General features: G+C 40.5%; 1 protein-coding gene across 1 annotated transcript in view; it reads left to right on the forward strand.

Moving 5' to 3' along the window:
• slc4a8 (solute carrier family 4 member 8) overlaps positions 1-22,715 on the forward strand; it is a gene marked incomplete at both ends in the record, with an annotated part of 36,390 nt that overhangs the window by 6,652 nt on the left and 7,023 nt on the right. Inside the window, 7 exons of the mRNA XM_083888302.1 lie at positions 12,740-12,821; positions 16,195-16,347; positions 16,809-16,944; positions 17,580-17,740; positions 19,700-19,876; positions 20,619-20,701; positions 22,346-22,503. Coding sequence (XP_083744428.1) covers positions 12,740-12,821; positions 16,195-16,347; positions 16,809-16,944; positions 17,580-17,740; positions 19,700-19,876; positions 20,619-20,701; positions 22,346-22,503 — 950 coding nt within the window. The remainder of the gene's footprint in view (positions 1-12,739; positions 12,822-16,194; positions 16,348-16,808; positions 16,945-17,579; positions 17,741-19,699; positions 19,877-20,618; positions 20,702-22,345; positions 22,504-22,715) is intronic.

A 22,715-nucleotide genomic window follows, 5' to 3' on the forward strand; every position in this document is an offset into this window, starting at 1 on the left:
CACAGGCCACACCCTGGTGGTGTGGGCTCTTTTCTTTGTTCTCAACCATGAGACCTTTTATGACCCCAGACCTTTCACCAGGCTTTATGACTTCCCAGTAGGCCTCAACAGATGACAATGGCTAGGCCCAACACTTAGGGCGTGATTTACTAAGATTCCAAATAGCGAGCGCTAAATTGCTTGCGCGAGCAGAAAGACTGCGCCCGCTACTGGATTACGTTTTGCGGGTGAACTACTAAGATTGCGGCCGCAATTGACTACAGGCGCAGAAGTGGTTAAGACCGCCCTATTTAAATGAGGATTTTGCGCGAGTCAAGAGTTGTCAACATGGAGAAAGAGCAGACTCAACGGAAGTGCAGAATTAAATTTGAAGCTACTGAACAGAAAGTGACGTTCTGCGATGAGCAGATAACTGGGATCGAGGCATATATGACATATTGTTCCCCGGGTCCATAGGACCTTTTTATATTATTATTATTATTATTATAATCCTGCGTCGGTATTTTGGACAGCTCCATCATTACCTGACGTATCAAACAAAGAAAACTACGAACTATGGATGTTGCCGTAAAAAAAAAGAAGGTGCTGCGCTCTCCTCCTGACTCACCTGCAGCTCACTGACAGCTGCCAGGGAGCGAGTTCTGCTGTTTCTATGGATCTAATGGATGAGTGACTTTCTTGTCAATAAGTAAATAAATAAATAAAGCGGATCATCACAACGGCTTTTTAGTCCCAGTCCGTCCCTGGTTTCATCTGTGTTAATTCAGTCAGGCTGAGTTTCCATTACGCGTGCCAACAGCCTTTGATCTGACGTCAGAGGCGACGGGACAATCAATATAGATGATATATCTATAGCTGATTCAGATAATTACATTAAATAGTGATTGTTGTGATTATTTATTGCATTTAAATGTGCCTTGAACTGGAAGGGTTAGGGTTAGGGTAACCTGCCTGTGAGGTTTTGGTGACGTTTGCGCACTGTGCCGCCTGCGCTTCGCTGTGCACTGAGAGTAGATCAGGTTAGAGCTGGACCCGTTAAGGTAAAGCGGGGTCTTAACCGGGTAACATAGGTACGACCCCTCCTTGAACCACAAACTGCAGACCAAGGTAAGCCCATACCAGTACAAACACGCATTTCTCCTCTGAATATCTATGTTTAATTTATTCAGATATACCAAATAAGAAATGAATGTGCGTCTTCTGTGAAAGCGTAGTTGAACATGCTCTGGAAAAGCGTAATTTCCTGATTTACAAATATATATAACTATAAATAACCGCAGCAGTGTGCGCGCCGCGCACCGCTGTGCCAGTTAAGACCTGCCTTTCAAACGTGCTAAACGACGCAAAAATAAACACCGCAATCAGTTTCAGGTTTGATAAATCACTTTGCGCGTGCTAAAATAACATATTACATTTTCCCCTCCCATCACACGCAAAATAGCGTGTAAACGCCCCATATTGCATATGCATTAAGGCAAGAACGCTAAATCGGTTGCGGGTGCTATTTTGCCCGTCTGAGGGATGCGCTCCTCGTTGCGCTCTGTTAGTAGATCAGCATTCACGCTAATCTAACGTTTTTGCACGCGCAAACCTTTAGTAAATCAGGCCCTTAGTGATGGTTGTGTGTGAAAATCCCAGTAGATCAGCAGTTTCTGAAATACTCAGAACAGCACCATCAAACCTGCCACATTTAGAGTCACTTGCTCAGTTTGAACTTAAGAAAGTTGTCCTGACAATGTCTGCCTTATTGCACTGAAGTCATATGATGGTGAGTGCTTATCTGTGGTGATGTGGTTATTATCCTCATATGGAGTGGAAATCTCCGTGGATGACTTTGCTCTAATAACAAACAATATGCACTTATAAGAAATCATTTTAAAAGGTTGAAATGGACTTATCATGTTTGACCTGTGGCGACCTGTCTACCCCACCTTTCTCCCTATGTTAGCTGGGATTGGCACCAGTGCAACCCTCATTGGGAGGTCCATCATTTTTTTAAATATATAACACACTGAATAGTCCCCCAACTTTAACCCTTTAACACCTAACCTTCAAAATGGATGCCTAGACTGTTTTTTGTTGCTTATTTTAACCATGAAATTACCAGAGAATGTCCTGTAACTAAGCGCTTTTGCCCATTTTTCCAGAATAACTTCCAATATCTGGCAGTTATTTACAATTTACTGCATGTTTAAATTCTGTTGTAACAATTTAAAATGAAGAAAAACTCTGCAGTTGTACACAAACAACAGATTTTGAGTGTTAAATTAAATTGTTTCTTTGTCTCTCAATGTGCAAAAACAGGCAAAAAAAAAGGAAAATATGTATTTATCTTCCCATTCTCTCCTATCTAGCGACAAAGACGATGATTATCCAGCTTCCTGAACCAGCGTAAGTGAAATTACCATAATAACCACACATTGGCATCGATGGGCAACTTTGCAAAACTTTACTTTCTCTAACCGTTGCACTTCTTCCGATAGCACAAAACATTGTATAATTACAGTAATGCAAGTGCGCTTGCGCTTAAAATTTCAAAAATGATATTGCTTATTAACTCAGTTGCAATGTCTGTTATAGGAATGTTACAATCAGATATGTTCCAAAAATCATTCAGCCCTACAGTCACTGCATTTCAAAAGTCTTTAGTAAGCAACAGGCCTCATTCATCTGTAGCTGGTTACACTCTGTCCCCATGGAGTTTGAGGGCACATTGATTGACCCGCTGGCAGGAGACATGGATTCTAATCATTGCTGCTCTATTTGTTCAGCATGATAACTAGTTCAATGTTTTTCACTGACGCTGACCAGAAAAAAAAAACATCTGAGAAGGGCTAAGATTACAAAACAGTTCACCAACAAAATGCTTCTCTGTAGACTTCAAAGTCCTGAACCCTGTACATGAATGAACAATATTAAGCCTTTAATTCAGGAAATTAATAAATAAGTACAAAGCAAAAAAGCATCAGCCTCGTGATTATTTCTTTATTTCTTTTAGCAGCATTATAATTATAGCCAGAACACTGTGAGCCTGTTCTATTCACATCTGCTGTGAGAATTTCTGGGGCAATGTTCCTCACCAGCAAGTGGATCTTGAGACACCAGATGAGGCTGTCTAAGGTATTTATGATGTAAGGGGAACAGGAAAGGAAGTGGCAAAACACACACACACAAAAACAGGTTAGGCAACGGGTTAGTTTATGTGAGAGCTGGATTTCTGTGTCAATAGCAAAATGAGTCACTCTCTTAAAAACTTTATTTATATAGCACATTTCTGAACAAAAGCCTAATCAAATATTAGACAAAAAAGGGAAAAAAGGAAGAAACCTCTGGCAGAACCAGACTCAAAGAAATGCAACCATCTGCCTCGGCCGGTTGGGGTGAAAGGAAAATAAGGGATAGAGTAGGAGTAACAAAGAGAGATGATATGTGAAGTTCTCTGGTTTCCTGCCACAGTCCAAAAACATGCACATTTGGGGATTAGGTAAATTGGACACTCTAAATTGACCATAGGTGTGAGTGGGAGAGTGAATGATTGTTTTCCAGAGGTGGTTGACACTACATGCAACCAAAGGACAGGAATTGAAGGAGAGGCAGCCATTTTGGTGTTCACCGTTCTGTAACGCGGCGACAGTAAACTTTCTGCAAAATAACTGATAAACCTGTGACTAGAGGAAGGTTACACGTTAAGAAGAAATAATGGTGTAGACACAGGTAGGAAAGCACAAATCATCTGCTCTGTCAGTGGAAAAACAGGCACACATGCACACTTTAAGGGTCACAGGTGTGCTCACCCACAGAGAGAGCAGGCCAAACTGTAAGTGCAATGTGAGCTTTTTAATTATCTGAAGCACTTAAGGCGACACAGGAGAGGTGAGTTGTGAATGACAGGGAGCCATTAACCTGTTAAACAAAACACATACCAGCATGAAGTTGCCATAAGAACACTTCCTCTGTAAACGGTGATCACTGCAGGCGGTGAGTTAAGTTGTGTTATAAAGAGCTGGGACTCAGGAGAGGGAATATTGTAATCGCTGCTGGGATATAAAGTTCGTCTGATGTTGTTGTTATTTGTAACTTTAGATCGGGGCACCACCCTGAAATCAGGGAAAAGCCAATCAATCTATGCCTTTCAAAATCAGTCTAAATAATCACTGTAATTGACTATATCAAAGATATCCCAATTGAACAGTAATGAAGGTATGAATCCGAGCACTGACCCTCGCAACCACCGTTTGTCACAACATTCATGTATAAAAGACACAGACCATTCCTTTAAAGGGACAATATGTAGTATTTATGGGTTTATATTACCCAAAATCCACTTTTGTATACATATTATGTGCTCCTGCATTGTCTAGTCGCTGTATAATATTCTTTGTTTCATTTTCGTAGTGTTTCAAAAAGTCATTTAAAATAACATGGTCGCGGGCCGCGGTTGCATAGCCACTGTTAGCAGCGAGACACCATGTTTCTACCGGAGACTGTAAGGACAAACACGAGAGAACAAAACAAGCGTCTCTTTACTTGTAGTGGAAGTCCCGCCTCCACTCTCTCCGCTTCGTCTGCTACGGCTGCGGTAGCTCGCCCTCTCCCTCACCTCATGAACCTGATCTGCTGACACGGAGAAAGACAACGAGGACGACAATTGACCAGCTGCGGATACCGTAGCGCTCAGGGAAGGGAGGGGGTGAGCAGAGCAGCAGGTCTTTGTTGTAAATTCCAGCCTCTCCTCTAGATGTCACTATAAACTACTTACTTCCCCTTTAAATGAACAAAAGTAACAATTTATTAAATCAAATAACAAGAATCAATTAAACAATTTGATTCATCAACATTAAGTATCCAAGGTAAATTGAATGATCGAAGTCAATGAACATTAAAGCAAAATGATAACTTAGTGATTTGAATCAATAAATCCTACTTGCTAAAGCTAAAATCACACAACTATATACAACACAAACACCAGTGTGTGTGTGTGAACAGGAAGAGATAAGATAAGAGAAGGGAGTGACGCGGTTGATAGTCACTCCCCTTTTGAGGCCAACATGGTGGAGCTTGCGCAGTAGCTGTGACTGTAACACACGCCTCCACCAAAGATGGCACCAAAACACATTAACATCAGGCTGCTGATCTTAGACCGAACACGCGACAGCATGGCTGTAGGAGCGCGTGTTCGACTCAAGATGGCGCCTGTGAGACCTTTCATTCATGAATGAAAGGGAGAGCGTTAGTGAATGAGCGAGAGAGAAAGCGGGAGTACAAGATTCAACACAAAGAAAAGTTAAAGCGGAACTAGACCGGAAGTTCCTATTATCGCTGTTTTTTTTGGTGTGTACCTTGTTTATGAAGCCTGACGGTTCGAAACAAACAGTTCAGCCATTGCTGAGAACGTTGTGTTTTATTGTAATCTCGGGGCTCAACGAGATCACTGAAAATCCCGTAATAGTTACGTAAGCAGCGGTTCTCCTGAACAACCGATCGTCCTGCTCCGGGCGGTAGTCCGGGCACATCCGGTTACGTACATTGAACCGCAGAAGAAGAATAACGTCCGTTGTGGAGGTGTTTCACGAGCAACAGTGTCTTCTGACTCTGGGTCTGACTCCGGTTTAAAGTCATAAAAGGGACTGCGGCGGGGAGTCGTGACAAAGCTATTTTTAAACACTGTTAAAACAATGTTTTGATAATGAGGAGCAGTGCATCCGCCGTTCCGGAGGGGGGCGCTGCGCTTCTGAGAACGGATGTGCTGGATAGTACTGGCCAATCACAAGACTCTGTCTTCTGGGGGTGAAAGTTCACTCTGAAATCTCGCAGCAGAAATACACTGTCAGAAAAGAGGATTTCTATCGGCTAGTTCACAGCAACTAGGAGGTTTTTGACCATAAAAACAAGTTAATGTATGTAAGTAGACCTCCATAACTAACATTTATGTGCAACAGGACCACTCTATGTGACCTTTAACAAACACAGAAATATAACCAAACTCTGCCCAGAACATCAATGCCTCTTACTGTAAGCAGATCTCAGGTTTTGTTGTCTGTCCATGGGTCCGGTCGAGTTTGTTGGAGTCGCGGAGTGTGGACGGGCCGTTATTTAGCTCACAGTGGACAGCTGTTGATCCTCTTTGTCTCTGAGTGGAAGCAGTTCGGGCAGCAGGTATGGAGGGTTGCGCCGGTGCGATCCTCACAGGCGGAGGGATGGAAGCTTGCAGCTTCTTCAAAAGGCATCATTCGTGCCGCGCCGCATGTCGGAGGGCATGGCCGGAGCCGCGTGGCCCGGTGCCCCAGGGGCGCCCCAGCCAGAGAACCAGCAAGAGAGGAACAGGAGCAGCAAGGAGAAGAGCAACCAGGAGAAGAGACCAAGGAAGAGGAGAAGAAGTTCTGTCTTCCAATTTATATGTTTATCAGTCGAGGGTCATAAAATAGAGATGGCCAATGAGATTTAAAGGATTCTGCCCCCCCCCCGGGGGGCTCTTCAATCATAAACCCCAAGGAGTCTTACAAAATGGAGGAGTGTGAAACTCAAATTCAGGCTTCAAATCATGAATACAGGCCTTAGTCAGAGAACAATAGATTACAGCCACATGCTTTAGGTCCCAACAACAGTATATATGTTCTGGTTTCTTTGGCAAAGAAAATAGTCAGTGCTTCATTTAGTTATTGATGAAGCTGCTGCAGCCCTAGTCCACAGCTGCTATGTCTGCTTTATTGTCCTTCTGTAAAAAATTAACTCAAAACCATTGCCAGTGCTGGTTGAGTGCCTTGCTTTGAGGCACTTTGAAATTTTCATCTCAACACACTTTCATCCTCTGTTTAAACATAATTAAAAAAAAACATGAGTCACAGCTAGGGGTGTCACGGTATGAAAATTGAACCTCACGGTTATTGTGACCAAAATTATCGCGGTTTTCGGTATTATCGCGGTATTTTTTAAAAAGTGTGTGAATATGTTCAGAAAGCATTGATAGTCCTAAAATCTATGCATTTTTAATATGCTGGCGGTGGGCACTGCAGCTGTACTATCATGTTAACATTATTGACACAGTATTGTGGGTCTTATAACCATAAACTTTGTGTTTGAATTAAGATCGTTTTATCGCTGTGAATCTCTCCTAGTTTGGGTGTGTCGATTTCACATTCCAGAGCTTTTGTTGCTTTTTCAGCCAATCAGCTGACGATCACGGAGAATACACATGGCTAATTAATATGCAAGCAGAGAGAGCAAGGAGGGGAGAGATAGTGCATAGAACTTTCCTGTGCTTATGTGTGCAGTGTGTGTGTGTGTGCGCGAAATTAAAGCGTGATTGTCATCAAAGCAGTCATCAACAGAAGCTTTGTTTGACAAAGGAAGGCAAGGAGAACATGACACTAATTGTCTGTGGCTGAACATCTTCACAATGACAGCAAAAGCACAGAGACTGCTGGTGTGTGGACTTATAGCATTTTAAGCTAGCGATCTTTATGCTAACGTGTTAGCAGACTTAATCGTCACAAAAACAACAAACAGATGGATTATTCAGCGGCTGAAAGAGAGCAGGACACACACGGTAGTTGTCTGAGATGATGACGTGACGCCAGGACCGCACTATAATGTTATGGGTGAATTTTCTTATACGTATATGTCCTGAAGGCTGTCGTCTCCTCCTTCGGCCATGATTCCAGCTTCGATAAAGTTTGAACATCAGGTTGCAGGCTACAGAGTGCGCCTGCGCGGCAACTTCAGCAGACGGAGACGCTGGAAAGGCTCACGGTGCCTACACCGCGGGCGCGGTTATTCAACGAGATAATAATTTTTTTTGAAATGAAGACGGTAATTATTATCGTCAAAAATGTTATCGCGGTTTACCGTTACACCGTTAACCGTGACATTCCTAGTCACAGCCTCTGTGTTTGGTTTGAGTATGACTTCATAATTGTGTTGCCCCTTTCTCTTTCTAAGTGTCCTGGGATAAAGACATGGAAACAGAGAGCAATCCCATAGCACTGATGTGATGGAGAGAAAAGTCATTGTCACCTGTGAATTAAGTGGGGATGTTAATAAATCTATTTTCAGCTATTGTTTCTATGCTGATATCAGGAGGAAAATAAAAACATAACACAACCTTTTTCAGAGTTTGGAACCATCTCTGAAAAAAACATTGATAAAACAAAGGTTTTATGCAATAAATATGACAACTACCTGGGTGTTTTAGCACAATTTATTGACTGGAAGTTGTGATCCTTTACCTTGGGTGTCAAACCACTGATAGGATGCACACTGATAGTGTCCGTAATATGCTGGCAGCTGCCTGGCAACTTCCATTTGGACACCTACCCTGCATGGCTGACTGTGAATGTGTTGCTTTCAAATAAGTGAATTAAAACTATTTGTTCAGTACTTCCTCCATGACCGGTGCACAGACTCCATCTGACACAGTCACTGGACTGAAATACAGTGGCAGGGTTTGTGATGTGGCTCGTGATCAGCAGTGCTGTCCTAAAACTCACCAGACTGAGTTTTTAGACACCCTGGTAATTGTTGGAGATTAACAGTCTTAATGAATCTATAGTTCAGCATTGTTCGGCTTGATGCTTGTGTCGGACCGTCTTGCTCATGACTCTAAGCAATCAATGGCTGGCAGTCTGGCGACGTCATGTATAGTATCGCCTCAGCTCGCTTGTTACCTCGCCAGGTCCGGGAGTAAAAAAAGTACCACGTACTATCACTCGTGGAAATGCAAAATAAAGTTCAGTGCCGTGAAATCACATAGCTCTGTGTAGTTCTGTATGTATATATATATATTCTCCCTCTCCAGGGGTCAGCACAGCAGATGATCTTCATATTTGATTTGGCAGATATTTTTCTGCCCTTCCTGACTCAATCCCATTTATCTAGGCTTGGGACCGCCACAAGCTGTACACTTGATGTGGCCCCCATGTGGCTTGGGTCAATTTACAACCTGACAACCCTTCACAAGCCAAGTGTCCTTTCCACTTGCCTATGGGCGTCCACCACAGTTATCTGGCTATATACTGCAGTTGAATTTTTTTTATTTTTTTTATCAGCGCATTGGCCCAATTTGCTTTGCCAAACAGTCTGTTTTTTTTATCCTTGATGACCACTAAAGTGCTCTACACTACATACACACATTCATACAGCACAGCTACTGTATATGCAGCATTTCACTCGCCAACAAACCACTCACACATTGCCAGAATACTTTGTGGTTCAGTGTCTTGCCCAAGGACACTTTGAAAATGAACCACTTACCTTTTGGTTCATGGACGACCTGCCATACCCTCTGATCCACAGTCGCCCACAGTTGATTTAGCATCACTCAGAGATTAATGGGAAAAACAGAAGATATAAAATGCCTCCAGTCTTCCGGGTGCATCTAAAATAGAGATAACACTCACATGCACACACACACGCGGCTTTGTCCTCATTTATCACATTTCATAACCACAGGCAGAAACTGGCAACAATTTTGTTTTTTTATGTTAATAAATGATGTGTTGTTAAATCTCCTAAACCCCAAGAGAACAGAGACAAACCACATTTTTTTCACCATAATTAATGAGGAGGCATCTCTGACAGGCTGAGAAAGGAACAAAAAAAAAATTATAATATTTGCACCTCTGTGGTTTTCATGTAGCAGCCCACATACAGGATACTGGACTGACCACAGTGCATGATATCTTCAGTCATGCCTTCAGTTTTCACCATCAGCACTGGACTGCATGCCATCATAAATTAGTGTTTCTATTGATCACACACATTGTGCTAATTAAAATCAAGAAGCCACTATAAAGATGAGATTACTAATTAATTAACTAACAGACAGTTTTATGTAACAGTTTGCCACAGTTCGTCCACTGAGTCATCTCAGATATATATATATTTGTTATCTTCAGTGATTCAGTCTCTCAGGGTTTTTTGGTTCATTTTTTCTCTTAAAGCTGTTCAACATTCTGCACTGTGAGCAGTGTTTTTTTTATAGAGTGGGACGTCACATTGATTAAGATACAGTATGTTCTGCCAGTTCTGCATCCACCACCCTCACACACTCATGGAAACATATCCTCCATTGATCATGTGTTTATCTGAGGGGGCGGAAGCATCTTATGTAGAGAGCGAGATTTACATACCCATATGTGAGTGCTCTTGTGTCTATTGCCTCTTAAGGACATTTTCTGGCATAAACACTGACCTTGTCAGGACCAGGAGGCCTCAAAACCTGCTCCTAATGAGGAGAGCCTAATTTCTGAGGAGCTGGTTTAGTTTAAATCTAAGATTTGACTTATGGCAAAGTCAAGGTTAGGGTTAGGCATTAACCCTTGGTAAAGTGCAGAGGGAATAATGCACAACTCGACTTATATGATCATCCTGGGGTGTGTGAGACATATTCAGGCTTCTTGTGTGTTGTTGAGTCAACGTTATGATTCATTTTATTTTGCCTATTTTCTTTAATGGTACAGAAGTCACAAAATAGACTGTTTTATATCTATTTACAATTTAGACTCTGTATATAGGTTTTAACATAGTCATGGACGAGAAGCAGCTCAATGCTCTGTGTTCTATGTGTTGTTTAAGCAGTCCTTAAAGATTTGTACTGCAGTGGTGCACACTGACTGCTTTTTAACAGCATGATGGAGGCCTTCAGAAACAAGAAATTGAATCTATAATGTTGCATGCACCGGTCATGATAAAAATATTTTATTTTATTTTATTTTATTTTATTTTATTTTATTTTATTTTATTTTATTTTATTTTATTTTATTTTATTTTATTTTATTTTATTTTATTTTTACTCTACTTTATCTTATTTGATTTTATTTTATTAGTGCTTCACAGTTGCACATAGGGGCTTGTTTTGCAATGTCATTTCACTGAGGTGTACTTGTACATCCACATGTGACAAATAAAAATCTTGAATCTTGAATCTTGAATCTTGAATCATGAGGAAGGAAGGGAGATACCGTAAACAGAGACAATGCAGCAGCACAGTCACTCCAGTGCCAGTGTTGGCTCCTGCAGTCCTTGGCCCTTATTAGTGTGCTTGCTGAAAGGCAGCACACTATTGTCCTTCTTAAGTTTTCTCATTCCTGTCAGCCAGATATTTGGTCAGATCCTGCTCCTAGACCTTTTGAGATATCTCCACCGGTTCAATTCTGGAATATCCATCCAGAAACGGTGTAGTGTGGAAATTGAAGATAGTGTTACTGACCCTTGTTGTTCTTCTGCCATATTGGATTGAAAGATAGAAGCGAAGCATATGCCTGTCACAGCCAGAAGAAATCGGCAGTGTAGCCGCCAAACGGCTACACGGAAGTTAGGTCATATATGAGGAACGCTTTCACTTATCGAAAATAAAAATGTTATGGATATTTCACAGACTTATTTATATGACCACACTGCATACATTTGTCACCACCCCTATACTATCTAACTGTTTACTGACACAAGTGCAACTTTGTCTTGCCACGCATCATAGGGATCATGCCATGAGGTTGTATGGGCTTACAGATAACAGTGATGTAGAACCATGTGTTATATAATATATAACACATGGTTTGATTTGCTGGGTATATTATACCCAGCAAATCAAACTTGTTTAATTGTGATGATAGTACAAAGGTTGATAGGAGAGTAATATTCCAATGTTTACACTATAAAAGCATACAAATTAATATATTTACAGAAGATGATGTATTATCGTGCTGCTTTGCTGTGTTTAAAGACTAGTAATGGATTCTGGGTAGGCAGCGGCCATTTCACCGAAGCTGTAACTTAAAATTACCCATACAAACATTATTAAGTTGCTTTGCAACAACTGGGTAAAACAGGCATATTTATATATCCATAGACATCCTTTCGTGTTGGGCAAAATTAGAGATTTTGCCCAACACATTAGAGATTACATGTTGAACCTGTCAGTAGCAAAAAAGAGGTTCATCTCACACTTTTAATGTAAAAGCATTTATACACGAGGTGGCAGTGTTGTGCTACATTTCACATCTAAATTCGGTTAAATCATTACAATTACTGTAGACATTATGGTATACAAATATGTTCTGTGTGTCTGTAAATCGAGAAACAGCTGTCACAAGAATGAGTCGGTAAGTTTAGTCTCTCATTGAATTAAAATATCTAATGGACACCCAGAAGTAGCGAAAGTAAATCACACCAAATACACGGGTGTATTTTTTAAACTGGAGAGACGCCATTTTTTGGTTGACATTCTGAGAGAGCGCTTCTGACACTTTCTGACGATTCAGACTATTTCTACAGTACTTACGCCATCAACAACACCCTATTCTACTAGCTGCTCGCATTAGTGAAATGCACCCGAGCAAGCACACTCTGCAGTTCCCCCGGAAATGCATTCCAGTTTTAAGTGTTTATTTACCTCTGGCATGTTTGTGTATGTGTGTATGTCCTTGTTCTCTCGGTGCATCTGTCCCAGACAGTCTGAAAATAGAGTGTCTGGAATTTGACGCCCATTGTTAAAAAGCTCTCAGTAGTTTGGCCAATTAGTGGTTCTGTTACCGTGTGATAAACTGCTGGTAATGAGACACTTCAGGACCTTTACTTTTCATTTCATTGGACTGACCCTGAAAGGCTGCAGGAGTCCTACAAGTTTGAACTTCTCCTGCTGACGAAAGAGGCTGTTGTAAAGAAACTTCTTGGTTGCACTGAAGGTCACACTGTCATGCTTGACAACATTATCCTTATACATGTGTCTGTGTGTGTTCATTAGAGGCCAGATGAAGAGGTGGTGGTTGACCAGGGAGGCACAAGCTCAGTGTTGAACATCCACTATGAGGAGGAGGAACTAGAAGGTGAGTAACCTGCACAGTCAGAAAATGTTTTGTTTTTCACTCTTGTAACACATTTTATTCTACATCCTGGGAGTCATAAACAAATAAATTTGTCTAGAGGGGAAAAAAGAGAAAACAAACTAATGTGAAGTAGGCATCTGGAAAAGGTCACTATACACTCTTAGAAATAAGGGTTCCAAAAGGGTCCTTCTACAAGGGCTGAGGTTATACCTGGAACCATTTGCTGGAGCCCTAAGGGTTCTTGGTAACACTAATGGTTCCAGTAAGAACCATTTTAATCCAGAGAACCCTTTAAAAACCCTTGAATAAAGGGTTTTAAAAGGGTTCTTGGTGGACCCCTCCAAAAGGGTTCAAAAATGGTTATCCTATGAGGACAAGCCGAAGAAACTTATATGGTTCTACTTAGCACTTTTATTTCCAAGGGTGTAGCAGACTACACAAAAACCATCACACCCTTCCTCCTCGTGTCTGTCCTGACATGAAAACCTTACCCTCATAACACAGAGTACACACACTGGTCAAAGATAAGTGGAGGAGAGAGCACTGGGTGGCCAGCTTTGTTTATACTGACTACATCATGTTTTAGGATAAAAATGATCATAACAATGAACCATGCAGTTAGAGCAGGTAGGTAAACCAGTGAATCAATTAGTTGGGTCCAAACGGCATAAGTGGTTGTGTTTATTGCAGTATTGGGCTACAGACGGTGCATTTGTTATATTTAGACAAAGTTATTTATTAGTGCATTTTAGGACATAAAGAACAGTTTGCCAAAGAAAAGTGTTAGCTTAATAGCTTTAAAGCCCCAACTATACAGGAGCATTTCAAAAGTCTTGAAGGGTTTCCCTAACTAGGGCTGAAACAATTACTCGATTATTAATTGGTCATTGGGGCTATTTCGGTTTGGGGTTGTTTTTTTTCCATTAGTTTTCAGCTTCTTAAATGTTAATATTTACTGGTTTCTTTACACTATATAACAAAGAAATCATGAAAACTGAATCATTTTGGTTTCCACGTTTTAAAAACACAGATCAACATTTTTCAACACTTTCTGGAACAAACAATGACATACTATCCCTAACCATGAATTACAATCTCATCTACAAAGCGAGAGATTGTAGATGAGATGAGATGAGATGTGAATGAGTGAATGTTAAAATTATTATTTTAATGACGTACTTATTAAATGATGGATTGGTCACAACATATGCAGAATGAAAAGTAAATTGAACACTCACTCAGCAATCAGTTAATGAACTTACATCAGCAGTTTGTATGTTGGATGGGATTTTTCATTAATCATACTCAACAGATGTTTTTTTATGTACAGTATAAACCTTTATATATTATGTAATATTTCCCCTCTTGACTGTAGCTAAGAAGAGAATTCATCTAACTAATGCTGTGCTTGAAGATCACACACCGCATCTAATTATCTGACTCAACAGGTGAAATGACCTCACTGCCTTCAGCACATCTCCAAAGACCACTTATGCTCTTATAAATATTTTATTAAAGCCAACAGTAACTGAGTCATTTCCAGTATGTTTTGTAGTTGCACATGCATTATTCGGCTCATTGTTGCCTCCCTGCAGGGATCATTACATAATCAACAAAGAGCTGCTTTGTAATCATTGTGATCTTTGTATATATTTGTGATGCTAATATAATACACACAAGATGTCTGTCTCTTAAAAAAGGTCTTTGAACACTAATTTGCTATTGTTTCATCTTTGGTATTCAAGTTACACAAGCAAGACAGGAAGTAGAATATTGTTCCTACGCCCAAAAAAATCCTCAGCAAAATGGATTTCACTTTCCACGACTTTACCATCTGAAGACCATGTACAAGAATGTACACATTTCCCAATGATGGGGAAATTAGATAAGTGAAATAAAATTTACACGAAGCACCAGCTTTGAAATAGGTCCGATGATCAAACATTTTAAAATGATATATGAAAGACTGTAGTCTTTCATATATAAAAACTACCAGAAAACTAAAACAGTCAGCTTACACATAATAGACAGGTACACTCTTAGAAATAAAATTGCTAAGTAGAACCATATAAGGTTCTTCGGCTTGTCCTCATAGGAGAACCCATTTTGGCTCCAGGTAGAACCTTTTTATAAAGGTTCCACCTGGAACCCTTTTGGAGGGTTCCACCAAGAACCCTTTTAAAACCCTTTATTTAGGAAAGGGGTTTTAAAGGGTTCTCTGGATCAAAATGGTTCTTACTGGAACCATTAGTGTTACCAAGAACCCTTGAAAACCGCTTTCTTTGGGAAAGGCTTTTTCAGAAGCAAATGGTTCCAGGTAGAACCTCAGCCCTTCCGGTACTTTTCGGTGACGCTAACTTTTTCCGATACTTATTCAAATGACAATGTGATGCCGAAAAACTGCACAAAGAAATAATGTCATCACTTTGCAGGCCTTTCTGGGCTTTCAGTAACCCTAACCCTAACCCTTCGCCACCGTTGAAACGCAACACAGATGTTCACTCTTGTCTTGGCTCGCTCTACATCAGCCTTTTTCAGTTGATTAATGCCTCACGATCCAATTAATTAGTTCCGGCTATTCAATATGATTGGATGGTGTTTTTAAAGGCCTGTCTGTTTCACAGCTGACTGACATTTTTTATTTTTCTAACAAAGCATTAATTAATTGGTTACAATCAGGGTGTGAAGAGGATTTTAAGCAATACAGTAAAAAAAATGCTCCAGAAAATGATCTCCCACCCCAACTTTAAATCATACATAATAGATTATACTGATCGATGAATAGATTAAATCAAATGCATTCTGGTTTCAAATCATGTGATGCATTATAAAACTGAAACTGAAGCGCTGACAAGTCTCAAGGTCAAAAGACAAATTGTCTCACCCTTAAGGAAACTGGGCTGAGAAATAAAAGACAAAAAAGTAAACTAAATCATCAATGGTTGATGTCGTTACAAATCTCTGGTGAAATCTACCTTGTCTGTGTGCAAGTGTTTTACAAGTGTTAATGTTGTTTATTGTTTTTAATGTAGTTATGCTGCTGTGTCTCAATGGGACTAACCTGGTTAAATGAAGGTTATTGGATATTTTCCATGTTAGTATTTAAATGCCTGAAGCGCATATGAAGACAACAGACAACATTATTCCTTATTAATTTAGAATTATATAATTAAATACTATTTATTTTATCCTCTGCTGTATCCGCCTCAGATAGTTACTGAAATCCCCAAGGGCAGTTCTGACCAGTTCTTATTTAATTCAATATGAGATGATGTAATTATGTAATTACATTATGTCCACTTGTGACCAAAATGACAACGACTGCATAAAAGCATCACATTAATGAAAATAAAGCTCTCTCTCCTCTGCTCAGGCCATAGGGCTCTGTTTGTGGGGGTGCGGATGCCCAGGCAGAGCCATCGTCACCACAAGCCCCACGGTTCCCGCCACCGCAGGAGAGACAGAAGAGCAGGAAGTAGCTCAGCACAACAAAAGGAGGGCTCGGACACAACACCTTCCAGTCATGGTGATACACCGAAATCAAACAAAACCTCTTTGTAGTGTTTTCTTTTGCATACAGTGTCATGTGTGAGTCTGATACATAGATGCACGTCAAACGGCCACATGTGAGCGAGTAGTTGTTATCAATATTTAAGGCGCTTCAAACATGCACAGACACATGGGCACGGGCAAAGTGCACTCCAGGCTGAAATTGACATGCCCACTAATTGGCTACCAAAGAGCATGAACTCAGTCAGCATATCAGCTTTGTGTGTGTGTGTGTATGTGTGTGTATGTGTGTGTGTGTGTGTGTGTGTGTGTGTGTGTGTGTGTGTGTGTGTGTGTGTGTGTGTGTTTGCATGTTTTTGGAAACAGTGGGTACATGAGAGTGAGTCCTTATGCACGAATGTTTGCTTTGTTTTGTCTCGTGCCAGAAATACTGTAAGAAAACAAAATTTTCATCCTCTCTCACTTTCACATGATCAGACACGCCGTCCCAGAGGGTCCAGTTCATTCTGGGCGGAGAGGGAGACGCTGAACATGTCGCTCACGAGCTTTTCACTGAGCTGGATGAGATCTGTGTGAAGGATGGCAAAGATGCTGAGTGGAAGGAAACAGCCAGGTCAGGATCTGTCCTCTGGGAGCGGGTGGTAAAAAATGCCTGACAGCATATGGCATCTCTGCAGCTGTGCTGCTGTGGAAATCGAAGTGTACAGTGTGTTTACATTTAGTTGATCTTTTGTGGATTGGATAAAGAAAAGAAGCTGCTGTGATCTTTGTCATGATCTGTAAATGCCAGATTTGTTTCTCGGGATGTGAAAACCACAATGATTTGTGCTCGTTTGTTGCAAAAACACATTTCTTATTCAAGTTTAAATCTCTAAGAATTATCTGTTTGGTCTTTGTGACCAGAAATTATATCAAATAACATAGCATTCTTCATCTGAGTATAGGCTCTGTCAAGCAGAACTATCTGAGGGAGCATTTGTGTGTATACAGCTGTGAATCAATGGCATTACCTGAGTAGAATTCCCTCCAACTCATTTAAACCTGAACTCATTTAACAAAGGTTTGAATGTAACGAGCATGTGTTTGTATTCCAAATATGTGCACTAAAATTTTAATCAAATTTTTCTTTTCTTTTTCAGCAACTTCTGTGCATGAAGTGTACATTTAACATTTTACATACAGCTAACAGGACTAGCAAGGCATTATTCAGCGGAATTCTCACAAACATGTGCTTCTATTGTCTTGCAGGTGGCTTAAGTTTGAAGAGGACGTGGAGGATGGCGGCGAGAGGTGGAGTAAACCTTACGTTGCTACTCTGTCACTCCACAGCCTGTTTGAGCTCCGCAGTTGCATCATCAACGGCAGTGTGTTGCTTGACATGCGTGCGGACTCTATTGAGGAGATTGCAGGTGAGAACTTTACAACACCTCAGTAGCAGAGCGCTTTTTTTTATAAAGCCGCATTTTCACCTGAAAAGTATTGTGACCCATAATCTTATTACAACAGATCAAGGTGGGTAAAAAAGTCACAATGGCGTGTCTGAACTATCCTGTGTAAGAAATCCCTTTCTATTATTATGTAAGTAAGTGGTGTTGTGTCTAAAAGGCTCAGTATTTCTGTTACATGTTTATGTGTTCTGATCATAGAGGATATACAGTAAATGTACAGCACAGGTCTGCTGCCATGCAGAAACACACAAAGAGACACAGCAAATACCAGCTTGTAATTCATAGAAGAATCCTCACGATGGTATTAAAAATGTATATCGAACGCTGTATTGTGCCTGAACTTCAGATGAACCTGATTTGCACTGAGTCTATATTTAGACTGCGCCACAGAAAGTGTTTGTATGAAAGTGTGAAATGAACTACACATCTGCTTTTTTCGTGTATGAATGGATAAGCCTTGTTCGCATGCACAGTGCATGTATGAATATTAAAATGAGAACAACCTTCAAAGAAAAACAACAAACATTTTAACATACAGGTTTGCACGGTTTTGGACAGCCTATCTAAAGCCATATACCAAACTTTAACCATAACTAGTTAATGCCAGACCCTAAGCTTAACCTAAACACGATTAAAATCTTAGCCCAAAACTTAACCAGTTCCTAGGAAATCAGGTTCTCTCCCCATGAGGACTACTGGTCCTGACAAGGCTAGTGTTAAAGCCAGAAGACGAGCTAACACACACACACACACGCACACGCACGCACACACACACACACACGCACACACACACACACACACACACACACACACACACACACACACACACACACACACACACACACACACACACACACACACACACACACACACACACACACACACACACACACACACTCTCCCCTCTCTTTGATGTTATTACTGTCAGCAGCACCTGGACAGCAAATTGTAACCAACATTGTTAGACAAAACAGAGTGAAAGGTTTATTTGATTTGTTTTCTCTGTTTGTTTTTTTTAGATGAGGAAAAGTGAAATGAAAATATTACAGTGCATAATCTAATCTTAACTATAACAATATAATACCTTTATGGCAGCAAACCAACATTTTAAAGATGACAGAAATGTATATATTAAAAAAAAAAAGATGCATTCATGTGGTTGTTTTCCTGCTATTTACTTTAAATTCATGTTGGTGTCTCAATAATAATAAAGTCACACCGAAAGTTTTATAAAATCTTTCTAAGGATGTTGAAATTACGTTACTGACTTGATTAAAAGCGCAATTATCTCTCGATTAGCAACAATAATGTGCAGTAGTGACAGTAAGCCTTTCTTCGCCTGCATAACATGATAGTATTAAATGTCTAATTGTGAAATTAAATGAAATCAATTTAAAATGAGTCATTATTATTGATGACTCATTCTTATGACAGACTGGAGTAGGCATAGCTGCTGCTCGCCTTAAATATGATAATTAGATCCATCTCAAACGTGCGATGAGTGGAAGTTATGTTCGCTGTGAGATCTTATTTCAATTCAATTTGAGGCTCAGCTTTATTTCTCTGTCCCATCAACATGGCTGATCACATCATGAGTGCGACATATTACCGCCGACCTTGACGTGTGTTTAGAATGAATGCAGGCACTGCAGTGTTTGTGTGTTTGTGTGTCTGAGTGACTGTGTTGCAGGAAAGGAAGGAAAGAAGGGAAACTTCCGAGTGCTGAGGGACAAGAGATGCTGGTGATTATCTGCAGGCCCACATGACCAGATGTGACAGACACATACTGACCCAAGTGTTTCAACATGCATCTCCTGCCTTTATATGTCAACACGTCTGAGCAATGAATGGAAAACTTGCAGCACTGAGGGTTTTAATGTCATCATACTCACTGTTGATGGCTCTGTCTGTGTGTTGCAGACATGGTGCTGGACCACCAGGAGGCGTCTCATGAGCTGGACGACAGCGTCAGGGTAAAAGTGCGTGAGGCGCTGCTGAAGAGACACCACCACCAGAATGAGAAGAAGAAGAACCTGATTCCTATTGTGCGCTCGTTCACAGAGGGAACCCGCAAACAGTCGGAGCTGCATCTAACAGGTGGGATTCACAGTTTTCCGACAAGGAACTCATAATAATTGTAAGTGTAATAATTGTAATTAAAATAATTGTTAGTATCTCACCGTGTCAGATTATCTTTTATTACAAACACGTTCCAGAAAGACAGTGACTCCAAACCTCTGTCTACTTTTGATCAATTGAACTGTCGCTCCAAAACTCAGTAGCCAATCAGCAGGCCCCGCCCCGCCCCTGATCAAAACTGCACACAAAAAGCCAGGGAGCGCAAAGAACAAGTTTGCAGCACAAACACAAAAGAGTCAGAGCAAGCAAAATTCTGATCACTGCTAACAAAAAGTGTATTTTCAAACAAATGCAATACAATCATTTTGAATAATTAATTCCATATTTTATTTGCAATATGTGTATTTTATTTTTGTTTGCTAACTTCATAAAGTGATTTAAAAATGTTCTTAAAAAATGTTGCTTACTTTGTGAAAAGTGTTGTTTGATAATATTGACATAAATCTAAGTCCATATCAAAGAAGATGGGAAAAATGAAAGCAACAAATCTAAGGAGTAGACAGAAACTGAAAAAACCTCAGTCAACAGCAACAATCACACACTGAATCCAGGGACAGACAAATGATATACATATGAGCAGCACTGCCTTCATCATTTGATGATGATTACATGCAACGACCTCTCTCTCTCTCTCTCTCTCTCTCTCTCTCTCTCTCTCTCTCTCTCTCTCTCTCTCTCACACACACTTTTGTTGTCACAGCCTCGACTCCACAGCCTCCTCCAACCCCAGAACCAGCTAAGAACGGTGCTGGACAGGACAGCAATCAGGTGGACCTCAGCAAGGTAAACATGCACACTGTGTTCTCCTTTACCAACAACAGTTGTTATGTGTTGATCACGTGTACATGTGGATGACTAAAACAATCTCAACAACAGTTGGATTACATGTCCTTTCCATTCACTGTTGCAACAGCTCTGTGCATGTAGCTGTAGAAGAATAGTGTAATCAGTGTTTGATGTGCTAACAACAATATCACAAAATTACCAGGTCATATAGTGCCCCCTAGGAAATAACAGGGAACTACAGAATGTCAACCTGTACCCCATTCCCCACTGGTCACAAACCCTGTTAAATCCATCCATCCAACCATTTCCTACCACTTTATCCTCCACATGAGGGTCATGGGGGTGCTATGCCAATCTCAGCTGACAGAGGGCAATAGGCGGGGTACTTTATGGACAGTTCACCAGTCCATCACATGGCCACATATAGAGACAAACAACCATTCACTCTCATTCTCACGGTCAATATAGTGTCAAAATTGCCTAATCCCCATATTGCATGTTTTTGGACTGTGGGAGGAAAGCCCATGCACATACAGGGAGAACATGCAAACTCCATGCAGAAAGGCCCTTGTTCTTCTTGCTGCAAAGGCAAAAGTGCTAACCAGTACACCAACTGTGTGGCCCTCCTGTTAAATCATGGGTTGAAATTATATGTAATTGGCTTCACTCCCAGTTCAAATGCCTCTTCAGTGCATGCAGGTTTTTATCAGCTCCAGCTGGGAAAGTTGTAATGCACCAATTCCGGTTCAGCGCTACACCATGCATTCATCTTCTTGTTCTTAGCTTTGCAGATACCATTTGTAGCAAACTTTTTAAAACTTAGGACTGCACACAATGTAATAATGCTATCAAACAGATAATTTAAAGCAGGGGTGGGCAAGAACATTTTTTCTGACAAATTGAATATCAGGTCAAAACATATCTACATCAGGCAAAACCAAATTTTTTTCTTTCCTCTACTTAAGTTTTTTCTTCTAATTTTAATAATAAAATAATTAATTCTTGTGGAAAAAAAACGACAAATTAAAGAGATGTGTTGGTTTAAAAAAGTAACTTGAGTTCGCCACTAGACATGTGTCTGTTACACATGTCTTAAAACAGATCGTTGACTTTGATCGACATGACTCCGTCATATTTGTGAAGACAGATCATTTAATCATTCAGGGTTGTTTTAAAGAGAAGATGCAAAATAGTCAACACTGTAACAGTAACACTGTTGCTCTCTATGTTGGTGTTGTATGTTGTTTTTTCCTTTCCCTAACTCATTTCCTTCACTTTCATCTCATTCCAGTTGACACATGAGTAAGGGAGGGGGAAATTAACACCAAAGGGCTAAACAACCACCGGCAGTGGGAATGGTGTTTGTCACCTTTTTGTTTAAAAATCCCAGGTATACTTGCTAATTTTAGTGTTAACTAGGCTCTAGAGAAGGCAGAGTCCCTCCGCAGTGGAGGTATTAATTTGCATCAGGGATTGTGAGTGCATCTGTCTGTTACACTGAAAAGCCAGCGTGTTTCTCTGGCCTTAATCTGACACCAGCAGAGGGAGAGTTACATTAAGCATTAGACCAGTGATTCCCAAAGTGACTAATGATATTTCTATTGTAGTAATAATAATTAGTAATTTTTGTTGTCTCACCAGGTTGACATGCACTTCATGAAGAAAATCCCAGAGGGCGCAGAGGCCTCTAATGTGTTAGTGGGAGAGCTGGACTTCCTTGAGAGATCCATTGTGGCATTTGTGCGCCTCTCTCCTGCTGTGCTGCTCACTGGCCTCACTGAGGTGCCCATACCTACCAGGTAGACGGCCACTGCTCTATAAACAACCCTTTATATGATGAAATATGTAATACCAGGTATTCAATGTGAAGCAATTGTTGCAAATTCTTTGGTTCTGGTGAGAGAATTTCAAAGGAAGTTGTTGTCACAGGCTTGCAACCAAAGATAACCTGTGGAAATCTAATGACAGAAATGTAAGATAAAAGAAAGACTGTAATATAATGTTATAATAA

The sequence above is a fragment of the Microchirus variegatus genome (genome assembly GCF_963457635.1).
Source record: "Microchirus variegatus genome assembly, chromosome: 4".
Classification (NCBI taxonomy): Eukaryota; Metazoa; Chordata; class Actinopteri; order Pleuronectiformes; family Soleidae; genus Microchirus; species Microchirus variegatus.